We start from the raw sequence: 18,429 nt of genomic DNA on the forward strand, positions 1-18,429 counted from the left end.
AGCAGTGGTGATCGGAACGAGAAACGAGGAAACGGGTGAACGAGAGAAGCTAGTTGGTAAATAATTACTTGGCATATACGCAGACGCATACATGGGAGTAAATGTACCAAGCAATTATTTTGTTTAAAAAGGGGTGAAGCTAAATTATGGGAGACGCGACGCGACGCGACGCGATGCTGTACCGTACAGCAGATCTTCGGATGGAATCATGTTTCAAGAAACGAAAGATCGAAAGAACGAGAAGCTAAGTTAATAACTGCTTGGTATCGCGGCCTTAAAACTAAATTTATCCTAAGGACCTTAGAGATAAAAATCCCTCGATGTCCTTGCGTTGTCGTCCCACGATGTCCCGCGATGTCCAACGATGGCCTGTAAGAAAGCTGAAACAAACTAAAACAGGCGGCATTTATGATTAGTTAAATATAATAAATTGGGGAATACGAAGCCCTGAAATAAAATAAATTGATCGATCGATGTCCTTGCGTTGTCGTCCCACGATGTCCCGCGATGTCCAACGATGGCCTGTAAGTAAGCTGAAACTAAAAAAGTTTGCATTTGCGATTAGTTAACACAACATATACAGAATAGAATAGAGGAAGAAACACATTCGCAAACAAGGAGCCAGAAGTAACATATATGTGAGAAGACCAGACAAATGAAAGCGAGGCAAACCGATAGATTCAAGCCCAGCAGACATTTGAATGTCGAAAAAGAAGTAAGAAATTGGAGATTGAGATTTCACTCGCCACTGTGTCGATAGTGGTCAGTGAAACAGATTTTACATTGGACAAATGAAACAAGGAACCAGTAGTAAAATATGGAACTGGACCAGAGAAGTAAAAACAAGATGTAACCCCACATTCAAGCCCAACAGACGCTTGAAGGTCGAAAAAGAAATTAGACAGGGGAGATTCAGAACTCACTCTCTACTGGTCACTACTGGTCACTAATGGTCAGTATTGGTCACTGGAGTTGTCCAGTGCTCGACCAGTGGTCAGTAGTGGTGAGTAAAGGTGGAGCGCTGACCCACGAAGTTCCGTCACGTCCGCCAGCCTAGAAAAGAAAGAGCGAGAGAGAGAAAGTTCGTCACCGGCAGTGCAACTTAGCCTCAGGCAGAAGAGTCGAAGGGGTGGGGAAGACCGTCCTTGGCGAGTTCACCAATCAATTAACGGTTAACCGTGCCTTTGACCGAAAAATTAATATTCTACGCAAAATGATATTAAAAACGATTATTTATACAACCCACGCTATCGAGCATTATTTCAACTATTGCCTGATGTTAATTAATAATTATTGCAAACAATAGGTATGAAAATATGGACAAATTCGCGGAGACTGAAAGTTTCTTTGAATTTCTGTCGAGAACCAAGGTCGTACATCACGTATTCATTTCTTATCAATAAATTATACATGATTCTAACAAAGATACGAAAACTATGTCACTAAAATCGCAAAACAATACGTTGCAACACCCAACAAAACACACATTAATGTTGGAACGTTTTAAAAATATTAAAATGATTATGAATATTATATTAAAATATTTCAGATCGTTCTAGAAAAATTATTTTCGGTTGCGGTGGTCAATTAGAATCATTTTTAGCAATAGACATATCCTTGAAATCCTACGCATTTTCGAGACAAAAAATTTTCATCGAGGTTACCCTAGGTAGGAATCGCGATTGTAAAAGAAATACAATAAACATTCCAAGCTACCGTTTTTCTTTTGATGCTATGCGAAACACAGACGAGGTATACGAGTGGATCTTTCACCCAATGTATTTTTTCGGCCCCTTTTTTATGGGGTCTCGAAACCCCATTACCATTTTCGTGTTGTTTGCAACATTACCAACAGATTTAGTTACCGACGACAGTACAGCTGTCAGCCCATCAATGATAATTCAGCGAATAGTTTCTCAACTGACCGCCACCATGAGAAGAGGGCGCTAAAATCACCTCCGAATTTTCAGGTCGGTATGGCAGTTAGATTGGGCCACGAAAGTCCATCAGGTGTAAGGTCTACTCGTTTACCTCGTCTGTGGTTGTACGATATTTTCGAAATTACAGTAACATCGATAATGGATTCTTCACAGGTTTGTGTATGACAAAATACACCATAGATGGCGGAAAATGCTTCGAAATAATATTTAATATTCTGAGCACAATCGGTATTGTAATCTGAAATCACGTGATGACAATTGGTCAGTACGCTTGCGCGACCTTGATGCAAGGTGACCGCCTCGAAGTTGCTCAAGTTACGCGTGCTATTCGCCTCTGGCTGTCGTACATGCACGGATCTGTCACAGGGCGACGTCTACGGATGCATTGTGAAAGCCGGTTAGTTTTGTGTCTAACGATAACAGAAGCATTGCATTTCATTCGTGAAAAATTGCTGCCCGTAAATAGACGCGTCGATATCGGATCTAGCGTCTGTGTACACTAGTCGGTTTAATTGAGAATTTTACAGAAAAATAGAAATTTTCTTCGACGAAAATCAATCGAATCAGATTTGACGTGTCGAGTACAAAACTGATCCTGTGTATTCGCCTTGTGTACAGTAAGAAGAGTGCACGTTATAGGTACAATAATATCAAGTAAATAAACATCGAAAGAGAAAAAGAATAGACAAAAATGTCATCGTCAGAGGTGGATCACGAGAAAAGGAAGCAAATCTCTGTGCGTGGAATCGTTGATGTGGAAAATGTCGGGAATTTTAAGAAAACTTTCAACAGACATCTGCACTACACACTGGTGAAAGATCGTAATGTGGCCACGAGCAGGGATTATTTTTTCGCCTTGGCACACAGCGTCAAGGACAACTTAGTATCAAGATGGATACGTACTCAGCAATATTATTACGAAAAAGACCCCAAGGTATGTTTCCCTAAAATCCTGTAATCAATATATTATGTAAAATACAAAAACGTAAGCTGCAAGCATACATATAACATTTGACGAATAGACATTCCAAATAATAAACATTGATACAGAATATTCTGTTCAACGACTGTTGATAGATGGTAAGTGTAATTTTCGCGATTATCCATGCTCTCGCCGAGAGAATGCTGTCTCACTCTAATCTGCCGGTCGAAAGCAACGAAAGAGGGAAGAAATCCCCTCATCTGGACAATTGGCAGATCTGCCAAGTCCATTCTTTCACTTACGAGATCTTAATGTAACCTAACTGTAAAATCGTTAGCGACAGGTTCTGTACAATTGTTTTTTAGATGTTACTATTAAACATTTTTATACAGCTTGGTTTCCTTCGAATAGTTCCAAGTGTCCATGACGTGGTTTTTGAAAGTCAAAGACGTTTTTGAGTCGAGTTTATATTGTCGTCTTTTTGGCTCGAATTTTCTACATTCATATCGAGCGTGGTGGATTGTTATTTATTTGCAACAGGTGATACAAAAGGATGATTCTGTCTTCTTTAATATACGTGATCAATTTTGAAGTTGCTTGCTCTTGGACGAAACATCGTTATCCTTTTCTTTCTACTCGGTTAATTGATAGGAAAGTCATAAATATTGTTTACCTATGCACGATAATAAAAGCGTTGTATAATAAATATCGATTTCCATAGATTCTGATTTCTCGTTTATGCGTTTCTCTTCTGATGTTTGGCTTGATAATGACACGTCTGTAATATGTAATATGTTACCGGTCAATGGCTTTCTCTTTGTTCGCTGTGCGAAAATAAATGGGCACACGATATTTCGGCCATTGTAATTATAGTTGACGCAATAATTAAATCAATGTACGAACGACGCGTATCAACGATCTTCACCTTGAACTCAAAATTGAACCAACATACACGAACAAATCGAATAACGTTTAGTAGTTATTGGGAGAAATGTACCTTATCGCAAGTAAGTTTTTGTCAAATTTGCGAATTATAGGAAAATTAGGATTTTCACTTCTAATTACATTTCATAAAAGTTACTTTTTACTATTACCCATCTTTTTCTTCGAAATATCTGCCTTTTTTTCGTATAACTATTTTGTATATCCTCGCAATTCTGGTTACTGATTCTTCCCATAACAACTCGTACAAAAACACCCGCATAAAATGCAAGTTACTTTACGAAAACACACATAGTAAGATAATGACTATCGTCTATGTATTTACTTGTAAAATGAAAATATGGTAGGTATACCTAAACTTTTGGACAGTAGTGTACTTTACGGAAGATAATATAACAGGATAAAACTGAATTGCTGGTCCAAGTGAAATTTTCGCAACGGTCGAGAATTATTAGTACAAATACGTATGCAATACTATTTATACGATAAACATGCTATATCGTAATTAACCTTCGAAACGCAGATGCAATACGTTACAGCGTCTATTTTAGTTTGGCCTTAGTATCATCTCATCTTGAGGTCTTGAGCCAAAAGATTTTCATTCTTTTCCTACAATGTCACGTCAACGATAACAGCGTTTCGATTTTTGAAACCATTCCAATTGCATCGATAAATTATTAATAATTGTTTATCAATTTTCACGAGGCCATTGTGCTCGTAACATTCTGCGTCCAGCTCTACATATATTAGTCATAAGTCTTTAAACATAGCTTGTTACGTGTTCCAAGTATTTTTCAATAATTTAATAATCGCTTATAGATTGTGAGTAATTTAAATTTGCACTTATAACTAGGAAAATATGTAAATGGAATGAAAAATAAGGAAAATTTAGATAGAGATGATATAAAGTCTGGCTCGGTTATGAATTTGGAAAGTGATCAGGAAAAGGGGGAGTGAAAGATAATAATAGAAATGTAGAAAAGACATTCTGTACGACTTGTCCCATGGCGACGGAAAGAGAAGGTAATGATCGAACGAGGGACAAAATAAGATCAGATAGCGTGAACTTTTTACATCTTCGTTTACATGCTTAATTTCAAACAATCGTTTAATTAATTTACGCAAATAACGACGGAACAAAACACAATTAAATGATTCAGTTTATCAGATATTCGTAAAATTGAATTGCTTCAACAACGCGAATCACGTGATGCAACTATATTAAAAGCCGACAAGTCACGTTTAACACGTTCCCTCGACAGATTCAGCTTTTGGATCAAGTCCCGCATTATTTCAAAAATGATTCGAATGTACAAGCTGTTCGAAATTTCCAACTTTCTACGAGTTGGCGCATTTTCTATAATATTTACGATGCTTGAAGCAACTAGGGTATCATAATTCTCTAGATATAGACGATTTTCTATCCACATAATTATACGTAATTTATAACTGAAAAAAATGTTGCGTATATTCTAAAGTTAATTTAATCGTTGAGCAATCAACGGGTATTTGTACGAGGAAGGATCGAAAATATTTCGTTTGTGAATCGAAACCGAGATAAAAATGAATTTTAAACGAGTCCACTTTCGTCTGCTCCCGTTTCAAAACACCAGTTCAATTTATTTTTATTCGCAGACCAATAGAGACGCGTGAGACAAGATTTATGTTAATTGATTTCGTAATGAAACACTAAGGACATAATAACACTTAATTTATGGAGGCTGTTACAACACAAGGCCAATAACTTTTACATCGCTGAATCATAGTTCAGTGTCTTCTTCTTTATAATCCCTATCGCACTTTGACGAATTTTATTCGCGAATAACTAATACAAATTTTAGATCGATTAGTAAACCAACTTTTATTTACGTTTTACAATACTTCTTTGATAGTATTCTTTTTTTTTCCATTGTTTCAGAGGGTATACTATCTTTCCTTGGAGTACTACATGGGAAGAACCCTTCAAAATACTATGATTAATTTAGGTATTCAAGGTGCTTGCGATGAAGCAATGTATCAGGTCAGTTTCGAGCAAAATCAATAAACAACATACAAGAAAAATTAAAAATTGTTGTTTTACTCTGTTCTGATTGCAGATGGGCTTAGATATAGAAGAACTTGAGGAACTTGAGGAAGATGCTGGTCTTGGAAATGGAGGTTTGGGAAGACTTGCAGCATGTTTCTTGGATAGCATGGCTACCCTTGGTTTGGCAGCCTATGGATATGGCATTCGATATGAGTATGGAATATTTGCACAAAAAATTAAGAATGGAGAACAAGTAGAGGAACCAGATGATTGGTTACGGTATGGAAACCCATGGGAAAAAGCTAGACCAGAGTTTATGCTTCCAGTGAACTTTTATGGACAAGTTATCGATACACCAGAGGGAAAGAAATGGGTGAATACACAGGTTTGTATAAAATATGTAAATAAGGTCTTAAGATAATGTCTGTTTGTCAATGTTAAATTCTACATATTTTTTAATGTAGGTAATATTTGCAATGCCCTATGACAACCCAATTCCTGGATATAAAAATAATGTGGTAAACACTTTGAGACTGTGGTCTGCTAAATCACCAGTAGAATTCAATCTACAATTTTGTAAGTAAAGCTTATTTATTAATTTACGTATCTGCTCATCTATTTTTCAACATAATAACATTTCCATCTACTTGTTCCATTAAATTACGTACATCTTCAAATTATAAACATTGTTTTCAGTCAATAATGGTGACTATATTCAAGCTGTAATCGATCGTAACTTAGCCGAGAACATTTCCAGAGTACTGTATCCAAATGACAACTTCTTTGAGGGGAAAGAGTTGCGATTGAAACAGGAATACTTTATGGTTGCTGCAACTCTTCAAGACATAATACGCAGGTTACTAAATATTCTTATTCAGCCGGCTCTTTATTTGTCCGCTTATGCTTGCGGCAAAACAATGTATTTTATCATCAATTCTATTTACTTCTATGTACATTATCTATTTATTTATACGCAACATGTAATCATCGGTTGTTTCCAATTGTTCTTTATCATTATAGGCACGCGTGTAGTATATCTAAATATTCTTAGTTTATCGCACGGTACATGGATTTTGTACCCGGTTGTTTATATTTATGCATACATTCGTTAAGTACTTAATCACAGATCATGAAAATATTTATATCTCTTTATTTATCGATAACATTGTCATTGGCTCGACTTTATTTGTCTGTTATAGTATTTAATACATAAAGTAATATCTTGGAATATTATTAATCGTAGGTATAAAGCTAGTAAATTTGGTTCAAAGGAACATCATAGAACAGACTTTGACTTGTTCCCTGACAAGGTTGCCATCCAGTTAAATGATACTCATCCTTCTTTGGCGATTCCTGAACTTATGAGAATTCTTATTGACGTCGAAGGACTTTCTTGGGAGAAGGTAACCGATTATTTGCATATTTTATATATGACATTGTCTATGCAAAATATATCTATGATAAGCTCAATGATTTTTGTCTGCTATAAAGGCTTGGGACATCACGAAAAGAACCTGTGCCTATACCAATCACACGGTGCTTCCAGAGGCCCTGGAACGATGGCCAACGAGCATGCTGGAAAGCATTCTCCCTCGACATTTAGAAATTATCTACCACATAAATTTCCTTCACCTGCAGGAAGTATCTGCTAAATATCCTGACGATGTTGATCGTCTTCGTCGTATGTCTTTGATCGAAGAAGAGGGTGAGAAGAGAGTTAACATGGCACACCTTTCCATCGTTGGTAGTCATGCCATTAATGGTGTCGCAGCATTACATTCAGAAATTTTGAAAAACAGCGTGTAGGTATTTTTCAACCGATCGGATATAGTCACAGTACTTTCGACGAATACTTCTGACAGTATTACTATTTCAGTTTCAAAGATTTCTGCGATATGAATCCCGAGAAATTCCAAAACAAGACCAATGGTATCACCCCAAGGAGATGGCTTCTTCTATGCAATCCAAATCTGTCTGACGTTATCGAAGAAGTGAGTATCGCTATTAAAAACTTATACAGTAAGTACCTGGCTTAGATCCTGATTTTCATGCAATTATACAACTTTTGCCGTATTACAAAGTAACAAATATCAAAAGAATTTTGGAAAAGAAACTTTTAGACATCTTTGATTTGTTTAACGCGTCATTCTTGATACGTGTTTTTAGAAAATTGGCGACGAATGGACAGTGCATTTAGAGCAATTGGCACAGCTGAAACAATGGGCTAAAGATCCAGTTTTTCAACGGAGTGTCGTAAAAGTAAAACAAGAAAACAAACTAAAAGTAGCACAGTTGCTTGAAAAAGATTATGGTGTTAAAGTAAACCCTGCCTCCATTTTCGATATTCAGGTACCTTCTCATAACATAAAAGCAGAGATTCTAATCCTAATCCAAACCCGGTTCGGCTCTCATTATCGTAGAGTAACAGTAACAGTAGCCCTTGTTAATCAGGTTATGGTTATACGGTGATTAGAATCTCTATAAAAATAAATATGCATATTATATGTCAACTTAATTTTTTATATTGTGAAAAAAAAAACAGGTGAAGCGAATACACGAATACAAGAGACAACTCTTGAACTGTCTGCATGTGATTACTCTGTTCAACAGAATAAAGAAAAATCCAACTGCACCATTTGTTCCGCGAACAGTGATGATCGGTGGAAAAGCAGCACCGGGCTATCATTTGGCAAAGAAAATTATAAAATTGATTTGCAGCGTAGGAAATGTTATAAACAATGATCCGATTGTTGGTGACAAATTAAAGTTTATCTTCTTAGAAAATTATAGAGTCACCTTAGCCGAGAAGATCATTCCAGCCGCGGATTTGAGCGAACAGATTTCAACTGCTGGTACCGAAGCTTCCGGTACGGGAAATATGAAATTCATGGTGAGTAACGAAGAATAGATGATTTACCGATCAATTTGTTGAATCGTTTTTGGATTGATTCGCTTGTGAGTGACCGGAGTACTTTATTCCACGTTTCAGTTGAACGGAGGCTTAACAATCGGTACCCTAGACGGTGCCAACGTAGAAATGGCTGAAGAAATGGGCGAAGAAAATATATTCATTTTTGGTATGACTGTCGATCAAGTGGAAGAGTTACAAAAGAAGGGTTACAATGCTCACGATTACTATAACAGAATCCCAGAATTGAAACAATGCATTGATCAGATTCAGGGTGGCTTCTTTAGTCCTAATAATCCAGACGAGTTCAAAGACATTACTAATGTTCTGCTTAACTGGGATAGATTCTATTTGTTTGCCGATTATGAGAGTTATATTCAAACGCAGGATCGTGTCAGTAAAGTTTATCAGGTGCGTTAGCAAGAATTTTTGTTAAATATTAGGTTTTGTAAATATGCGTCTTTTAAAATTTTCTTTACTATTTTTTGCTTTACTTTTTCAGGATGAAAGTAAATGGGTGGAAATGGCAATTAACAATATAGCTTCGTCAGGAAAATTCTCATCAGATCGTACAATCGCAGAATATGCTCGTGAAATTTGGGGTGTCGAACCATCCTGGCAGCGACTTCCTGCGCCCCACGAACCGAGAGACATTTAAATTGTACTTTACTTCTTTTTTTTTTAGCCAATTTATGTTTGCACTTATTACGCACATTAACAGTCGTTATTTTTTTTTCTCTCCTTTTTTAAATAGATAAAGAAAAATTATTTTTAGACAAGGGTGAGTAATTTTACAACTAAAGCTGTAAAGAAGTAAAATTTTACTAAAATACAGTACAGAGAAATCTTAAGATATAAAACAATTCTAACTTATTAAGTAATTTGAGATTGTATAAATTTCAGAAAACCATTTATTATTTTTGTATTATTTTTGTTCGCCAACGACTGAAAATTATTCATATTTGCTTAAAGAAAAAGCATATATACTGCCTGAATCTTGTTAACAATTTTATTAATAACCATCGACTAATCATCGAACGAGAAAGAAAGTTGAATTGAAAAACAAATTTCTCGTATTCCTCCATTTTAACCGAAGATAAAATATATTGTTAACAAATACGATTTCCTTTTAAACAAAAATAACGTAAAAGCAATCTAGTCGAGAAGAAAAATAGTTAACAGAAAAGTATCAAAAATTAATTAACTCGTATTTTTCTACTTGTAAATAAAATGCCTGCGATAAATTTGGAAAAGATGAAATATTCATTGATTGTTAACTAACTCTGACCTTAGTGATACTCGGGAAAAACTATGCTATTTATCTTGAATTTTAAACCCTCCATTATAAATATTACTATGAATATTTAATTGTATATTTCATAATGCTTATGTTATACGAAAATCTACTAGTATTGTAAATAAACTAGTATTGAAAAGTAAATATACTTGTTTTTATCGAATGCGATAAAACGTATTGCAACTATTGATTTTTTTTATTAAAATGATTTTTAGGGGACACGACCGAAAAAGCCAGGGATAGTATCCGATCCCAAAACCGAAATTCGTTCGGGATTCGAGAACTTATTTATTTTGATATCGAATTAGATAAAATACTCGCAAAATATCATTTTTAATATTAGGGTTTTCGATTCTATTTTGTTCTCGTCAAGCACATCAAATCAATATACTATGTGCAGATATAAATTTTCAGATCAAAAATGAATTTTGGTTTCGGAACTACATAGTATCCTTCGAAAAAATGATACATTTGGAGAAAAATGCAATGTTTCATAGTTCTACTTTGTTATCATCTGCCTGTTTCTTTTGAATACGCGCCTCGAATTTAATCAGAGAAAAGTTTCCGATCGGAGTGTCGCGTATACGAACGTCTTACAACATATTGTTCAAATAAATCATCCTTTGAGATTATCAGAAAGTATGTCTGTAAATCAAGACGAGATTTTTGTGCAAACAAAGGAAAATGCTCGCCGAGAATTCTCGTTTGTTGACGAAGACACAGTGCCGTTAGTGAGTATTGATTGGTCATAGATAATGCAAATATAGATTTACCAATTGAAAATTTCGGCATTGATATGTAACCTATTTCCCTGCCTCCACCCAACGATAGTACTCAACGTATAGAAATATGACTGCACAGTAAAGTTGAAGTTTTAATAAGACTATGTCCGTACTGCTTTAAATATTTGATAACATAACGTTTCGTTTATTCCTATATTCGTAATTTGTGATGTTAATTACTTTAATACTTTGTCTTACAACCTTCCTACACGTATATTTACCATTTTAGTTAATCGTTAAAGCTATAAATACATTGTAACGAACTACATAGCATATGGAATATGTAACCAATATACATTAATGCCTGCTATTGTTTCAAATAATTTGAACGATGCTTATGCTGTGTTAATACAAAACAATTTGAACTCTGAGAATATTATTTCAATTGATCAATATCTATATATAATTCCTATGACAGAGTAGCTACTAAAAAAGTATCAGACAAGTGAATTTGTTGGTTATGTTAATCTTGAATAAAATACACATTTATTTTATCTTAAATCTCCCTCGAATATATACATCTTTTATTCGTTTTAGTTGGTCATAAAGAAAGTTGTAAAGAAGATAGTATATTCGTAAGAAACATTAAAAACTAGAATGTAAAAGTAAAGTTATCGAGAGGAAAACATCTGCAGGTTAGACGCTAATAAGAAGTTTTCTAATTGGAATATTTAACAAATTTTAATAATTATTTTATCATAAGATTTATTTTTAAATTCGAGAATATGTATAAAGATTCGAGTTCTACACACTCGTTAGAACTTTCTATCTATAATACAAAAGATTCTATCTACCTTTACACGATAATTTAATGGTGTTCTTCATCCTTGTCTAGGACTGCTATCATCTTTACAAAATAGGTTCGCGACCAGTTATTTCGTATTAAGAAAATGAAGATAAATGCCTGCATAAATAGAATAATGTTTTCCACGAATACTAATGTCGAGGATTCGAATCCAAACTTTGACTAGCTTCTATGTATGAGCCTGCAAAACCCGTCTTAAGTAATTACAATCCTTTAAGACATTCGGTATGCGGAAATTAAACTGACGGTATATTATATCCTTAATAAAATTTAAAATTAAAATTTTTAGTTAACGATTATTCATTGTACGATATAAATTAATTAAAACTATCTGAATCACGTAGTCCCTTTGGCGCAGAGGATAGCGCGTTGGACTTCTAATCCAAAGGTCGCGGGTTCGATCCCCGCAAGGGATGATGTGTTTTGCTCTCGAAAACTTGAAATTTTTTTCTAAATTTTTTATTTAAAAAAAAAAGTACAACTATTTTCTTTGTTTCTGTGTTATACCGTCAACGTACAAGAAAAATATTAAACAATAATAATATAAACATCTTTTATATCTGTTTTATATACCGAATGCCTTAAAAATTACAACGTCAATTAGCGAAATACTCAAATATTTCACCTACAACATCTAATATTTTAAAGAGTATGTATTATTAAAACTAAGATACATTTTTGTATTCACATACATTGTATTTTTGTTACAGGATGGATCCAAAGCATATCCATTACAGCCTCTGAAGCCAACGTCAGCTATCGTGGTCACAGGCTACATTCCCCCCGATGCATTAAGGTAAATTTGTGCAAAAAACACGTAGAAATTTGTAATGAATGCTTTTATAAATTTAGAAAAATGTATCGTCTAAATAAATGCATAAAACGTAATTACTGTAGATTTTCAGTAAATTTATTATGCAAAGCGGCCGGCAACATTGCTTTACATTTCAATGCGCGATTAGACAGGGGCTACGTTGTGCGAAACACAAAATTTAAGGGTTCTTGGGAAGAAGAGGAAACATGTTCTCCGGCTGCACATACCGCCTTTCGGCGCAACTCTTACGTACATATTTTGATTTTTTGTACTGCCAACGCGTTTCAGGTAAGAATTAAAAATGTTCTAATCCGTTTAAAATGAGTCCAGGGAGACTATTGTACGATTTCTTTTAACGAAGTTATAATCACCGAAAGATCAACAATTTTTCAGTGAAAATTTAACGATCCTCTAATTTTGTAGACGAGTATGTATATTACAAAATTTTATACATTTTTTTAGATTGCTACAAATGGAGAGCATTTTTGCGCATTCTCATATAGAATGTCTCTTGAAGACATAACAGGCATCGAAATCAATGGATCGCTCGAAGATACTAGGTTTAGGCAGCTCGAGTTGTTTGTTTATCCTGATCCAAAAATATGCAGGCCAAACAATTTTTTAAGTTTAAGAATCGATCGACCACTCGTTGAAAGCCTCGTAAGTTCTTTCAATATTCAACAGATTTGTTCTTTGGTGTTGTTAAAATTAAGTTTAATTATGTATAGGGTGTTCCAATCACGGTGGACCTTGACAGTGAATTTAAAGTAGGAACTAGACTGTTTATTGCTGGAAGATTAAAACTTCTTCCTCATTCGTAAGTTTTGACAAATTTTTTCTCTTTGCCTAGACCTCTTTGTTAAACATGCCTTCACGGTTGTCGCGATTCTGATCGCTTTGCGTATCTAAAATGAACAAATTAAAAATCATTTTATTCTGTGTAAACATAAGTTGTTGTGTAAACGTTTCTTGTTTTCTTCTATTCTGCAACAGGTTTTATGTGAACTTACAGAAGGGGAAGATGATCTATCCTCATCCCATAATTACTTTCCACTTCAATCCCCGTTTTATGTACGGTAACTGCGCTCCTTACGTCGTAATGAATTGTTGGATGAATGGATCTTGGGCACACGAGGAAAGACACGAGGGACACTTATCCTGGATGCCCGGTCGTGACTTTCTTTTGACGTAGGCCTCATTCTTTTTTAAAAGTATCAAATAGAAAAACAAAGAAGCGATACACTATTTACATTTTTTTTTTACGATGTTTAAAATGAATTTCCTTTGTGTCTTTTTCCAACAGAATTCGATGTGAATGCGAAACATACACGATATGGTTGGGAGACAAAATGATTACCGAATTCAAACATAGATTACAACCATCTATCATCGATACCCTTAGGATTTCCGGAGATATCGTGCTACACGAATTAGCAATGACATAAGCAACATAAACGAACCTCGTCGTATAAATTTCTATTGTTTGTTATCTATTTTGTTAAAGAAGTAGAATGGTAAATTATTTTGCCTGTGAATGAATTATATGTATATGTTAATATGTTTAATTATGTTGATGGCTTAGGTAACACATTAATATTTTAACAAAGATTTATTATTAAATAATTAATTATGTTGATTAATGTAGCTTAGCTGTGGACGTATTAGTAATAACTTCTTTATTTTCCCCTTCAACAAATTATTCGAAAGATTTGAAATATTTTAATTTTCGTCGAAAAATTTGTCTACCTATCGGAATTTTTTGCTCGAAAGTGCATAGGATTTCGGGGATATGTCTATTGACGAAAAATGATTGTAATTGCCCCCGCAATCGAAAATAATTTTTTCAAAAAGATTTGAAATATTTTAATTTTCGTCGAAAAATTTATTTGCCTATCGGAATTTTTTGCTCGAAAATGCGTAGGATTTCGGGGATATGTCTATTGACCAAAAATGATTGTAATTGCCCCCGCAATCGAAAATAATTTTTTCAAAAGTATTTGAAATATTTTAATTTTCGTCGAAAAATTTATCTACCTATCGGAATTTTTTTCTCGAAAGTGGATAGGATTTCGAGGATATGTCTGTTGACCAAAAATGATTGTAATTTACCTCTGCAACTGAAAATAATTTTTCCAGAACAATTTAAACAAATTTTTTTTCATCGTAAAATTTCAGCACCTACTCTCTGTCGAATGTTCTTAAAAATTTGTTTTCGATTTCTAATAAATTTGTTTGACACTGTACGGAAATGTTGTCTAATACTTTTTTTTAGGTATCCATGAGCACTACTTCCACACTAAATTTCGTTGAAATATATTCACTATTGTAGGAGTTATACCTGTTTGAAAATTGGACCATTTTTATGGATTTCTCTCACTTTACGGGGTGAAGGAACAATTTTTCGCATATTCTTGGAATTTCTACGTATTCTTCACCAAAATATGCGATGTTTACATTTTAAAACATTAAAATCGTCCAATCCGTTGAGGAGTTATGATGTTTTAAATTTTTGACCTAACTTTCCAATCACATATATATATAGTCTCAGGAGGTATGAAAGGCGCGAACACCGATCAACGAAACGGAAAGTTTTGTAGTGGTTTAGAGTATCAGAATTATGTGATTCGATTTGTTCGAATACGTGATCAGGGTAGTTTATCCATTGATTAATTCTAATTATCTTATTTTACTCATTATCGTTCATAAGAATTCGTTTAAACTTAAAGTATACCATTTTCAGTTGTAATATAATTAGTTTAAATAAAACATATTTTCTCTCATAGTTTATATAAAACCATATTCTAATGATTGTGTTACATAATTGTTATATCTCTAACATTTAAATTAGTCAATACGTTTGAAATAATTAAATGTATTAATATTTGGTATACTCTACTTTAAAGGTTATTCTCATGTTATACAATTTGTATTTCATTTTAATTTAAAACTGTGTAATAATTTCTACTATTAAACATAGCAATTTCAATTTTCAGACAGTTAACAATATTCTGTATATTGTTGTAATACCATTTTTTATTTGTTTCTATGATAATTTGTGCATATTATTGATCTATCTCAGCTTCTGTTTATAGGAAACTTCTAAGGCTGATACAACATGTCTGTAGACAGTGTACAAGAAAGTATATTATACACTCCACGTAGAGTCCAAAAATGTTTGTTCGGATCAACAGAAAGTTCAACTAAAAAGAACATACAAAGGATTCAAAATAGTATGAGGATAGGAGATACCTTATCTGAAGAAGAATCAGATTTAGGACCCATGTCACCTTTGCTTCTCTCTCCATGCACAACACCTAAACAGCCATCTTCGTCGTTTAAAATGTATCTAACCAGCAATCAATTATCGCCAAGTCGGTACAAAAGAAACAAGACTTCTCTGCAGCAAAAAATACTACCAGATTCATCAAAAGCTTTATCAAATTCACCATCAAAGTGTTCTAGTCCTTGGACAATAGAGAGATCAAAACTAACACCATTGATAAATAAAGCTGCATCAAAAACACCAAATAGACATTTTGGAGTAGAATTACAAAATAATATTACGGAAACTCCATCTAAACAAGAAAGTCCAGAGCATAGATTAATTACACCATTGACTTCAGAAAATAAAGTGATTCCATTCCCAAAATTACATAGACGCAAGTCTCTCAGCATATTTGATATAACAAAAAGTTCTTTGTTTGAGAGAAATGAAAATACGTTAAAGAGGCACGCGTTCGAAGAATTAGAAAATACTGCAAAATTAGTAAAAACCAATGTCAATTGTTCTGTGCCCAAAGCTAGAGCAGCCTTGTTTCGAGATGAAAGTTGCAAAAGAAGCTTGAAAGACATAACATTAAGCACTAAGACCTTTTACAATAATTCTAACTCAGACTGGAAGAAGAATTACAGGATTATTAACAAATCGTTTGAACAGAAGCAACAAAGAAATTTCATGGAACATATACACCATAGTAAAAAGTTCATGAGAAGGCACACTATAGGAGGCATCAATGGTGGAGTGTTTCATGGAGTTAGAAAACCAAAACCAAAAGCTAAATTAGGTACTACAAAAACTAATGCCGTAAATATTGTAAAAGATACTGTAGTCGATTCTGTACAAAAGAATATTAACGAAACGAAAGATATGGGGACACCTGGTAAAATATTGAGGGAAAAATCACCTAAATCAGAAATTGACTGTAATAAGCGTTTCTTCAAAATTAGAAGAACGTCTAAGAAAAATAGTTCTGCTACGGTAATGATAAACAATAACGTTAAATTAAAGGTTGAATCGAATGATAAAATCGCACTAAACGAAGAGAATATACAATCTGTTAGACAAGGTAATAAACGAGCAAAATTAATGGACATTTCGTTCGATACCACCGATTTGACAATAGATAATTCGGAATTGGAAGATGATATGATAGAGGAGAATAATATTACCAATATACTGAAAATGTTGGAAAACGATTGGGCCAACGACGAATACGATTCAATGGAAATACTAACTAATCAGAAATTTGAACCCATTTCGCCGCTAAAGCCGGTAGCAATTTTGAAAGATGTTACTATGTCGCCGGCAAGCGAACTTAGTAACTTGACATCAGTTATGAATATCAAAGACGTTAATACAGCAATAACTTTAGAAAATGTATTTTTAGATAATAATAAAAACAATGTTAAAGAGAATGAACAGAAGTACTACCCATTATTCAGTAAAGGATACTCTGCTAATAAAATAATTGAGTAAGTTTAAAGTCTTTAGTATGCTACAACATTTTCAAGTATTTCTTACTGATTATTTCGAGCTGAAGATTTAATTTTAATTACTATTTCAGCGAAATTGGTAAAAAGTCAGTAAATAGTATGAAAGGAAACGTAAATTGGCAATTATCCGTGAAACAAAATGGTGAAGATCAATATCAATTAGATGTAGGACAAACAAAATTCGGGGCCATACAATGTGCAGAATGCGGTGTCGTATATCAGTCGGGATGTCCTGATGATGAAAATGCTCATTTAAATTATCACAATAATAGAAGAACTCTAAAATTTTCTGTATGTAACTTATATATATATGCAATAAGTAAATAATACCGGAACACATAAATAATACATCAAATGTTGCATAATTGTAAATCTCTGATTACAAGGGTTGGAAGACAGAACGTGTAATTATGGAAGATCCTATTACGTCGAGTCGAGTGATTTTGATAGAACCTGGTGATACAAAAAAATCTTGGAATAAGATAAAAGATATTTTAACATACGTAGATAGAGATTTGGGATTAGTTAACACAAAACTATCCGATTATGAACATAAAAAGGTAACATTTTTTTTTTATTTTTAAATACTGGTCCATTCTAATTTGTTTCATTTTTAGGTGTACTTATATATAAGGGACAATGTCATCTTGGGAGTTTTAGTTGCAGAGCATATAAACACTGCTCACCGTATGATTCCTGAACTATTGGAATTGGATTGTTGTACAGCAGAAAGTGTACCAGCTAAATGTGGTATAAATGTTATGTGGACTGACATGAAATATCGCAGACAAGGCATAGCATCTAAATTAGTTGATATATTAAGGTAAACGTTTATTGTTAGATATCTATTAACAATTTTTTATTTCTTATCAATTAATGTTTTTAATCCTTTTAGATCTCAATTTTATTATGGTTATATATTGTCTTTGGATGATATTGCATTTTCGAGTCCAACTGTGAGCGGAAAAATATTTGCTGAGAAATATACTAAGACTAAAAACTTCAAGGTTTATACCTCCGTTTGTTATTAATTTTATTTTTGTGTAAGAGTATTTCTTAAATTGGTACATATTTTTTTTTAATGCTAGACTTATTTATTTGTTTTATTTTTTTAACGATTTTTCGTTCAGAAGTGGTTCATCTTATTAAAGTAACGATTATTTCTAAACAAAACATAACTAACAATGTTTCCATTTCTAAAGCCTTTGAGTGCAGAGCAT

General features: G+C 33.6%; 3 protein-coding genes and 1 non-coding gene across 7 annotated transcripts; all 4 read left to right on the top strand.

The window, feature by feature from the left end:
- The first annotated feature begins 2,257 nt into the window (after positions 1-2,257).
- Positions 2,258-10,198, top strand: Glyp (glycogen phosphorylase). Its single transcript, XM_076764670.1, has 12 exons — positions 2,258-2,874; positions 5,723-5,824; positions 5,901-6,215; positions 6,295-6,406; positions 6,527-6,686; positions 7,074-7,233; positions 7,322-7,632; positions 7,707-7,821; positions 7,997-8,179; positions 8,373-8,720; positions 8,820-9,149; positions 9,241-10,198. Exons 1-12 carry the CDS (start codon positions 2,632-2,634, stop codon positions 9,394-9,396), a joined length of 2,535 nt encoding a protein of 844 aa, XP_076620785.1. The 5' UTR covers positions 2,258-2,631; the 3' UTR covers positions 9,397-10,198.
- A 308-nt stretch (positions 10,199-10,506) lies between these two features.
- Positions 10,507-14,657, top strand: LOC143341671 (galectin-8). 2 transcript variants are annotated; one of them, XM_076764671.1, is made up of 7 exons: positions 10,518-10,766; positions 12,333-12,418; positions 12,520-12,724; positions 12,899-13,096; positions 13,165-13,253; positions 13,430-13,624; positions 13,740-14,650. In XM_076764671.1, the coding sequence occupies exons 1-7, from the start codon at positions 10,677-10,679 to the stop codon at positions 13,879-13,881; spliced, it is 1,005 nt and encodes a 334-aa protein (XP_076620786.1). In that variant the 5' UTR covers positions 10,518-10,676; the 3' UTR covers positions 13,882-14,650. The 2 variants fall into 2 exon arrangements, with proteins under 2 accessions (XP_076620787.1, XP_076620786.1); XM_076764672.1 differs by lacking the exon at positions 13,165-13,253 and having other exon boundaries at positions 10,507-10,766; positions 13,449-13,624; positions 13,740-14,657.
- On the top strand, positions 11,966-12,038 carry Trnar-ucu (transfer RNA arginine (anticodon UCU)). Its single transcript has one exon. It is a non-coding gene; the product is annotated as a tRNA-Arg (tRNA).
- Positions 14,658-14,995: 338 nt separating the features above from the next.
- Positions 14,996-18,313, top strand: Eco (Establishment of cohesion). 3 transcript variants are annotated; one of them, XM_076764869.1, is made up of 6 exons: positions 14,996-15,086; positions 15,529-17,188; positions 17,281-17,500; positions 17,596-17,769; positions 17,827-18,032; positions 18,105-18,313. In XM_076764869.1, the coding sequence occupies exons 2-6, from the start codon at positions 15,552-15,554 to the stop codon at positions 18,238-18,240; spliced, it is 2,373 nt and encodes a 790-aa protein (XP_076620984.1). In that variant the 5' UTR covers positions 14,996-15,086; positions 15,529-15,551; the 3' UTR covers positions 18,241-18,313. The 3 variants fall into 3 exon arrangements, with proteins under 3 accessions (XP_076620984.1, XP_076620983.1, XP_076620985.1); XM_076764870.1 differs by having other exon boundaries at positions 15,068-15,086; positions 15,516-17,188; XM_076764868.1 differs by having other exon boundaries at positions 15,004-17,188.
- Positions 18,314-18,429: the final 116 nt, after the last annotated feature.

Source organism: Colletes latitarsis, chromosome 5, assembly GCF_051014445.1.
Source record: "Colletes latitarsis isolate SP2378_abdomen chromosome 5, iyColLati1, whole genome shotgun sequence".
In the NCBI taxonomy this organism is placed as follows: Eukaryota; Metazoa; Arthropoda; class Insecta; order Hymenoptera; family Colletidae; genus Colletes; species Colletes latitarsis.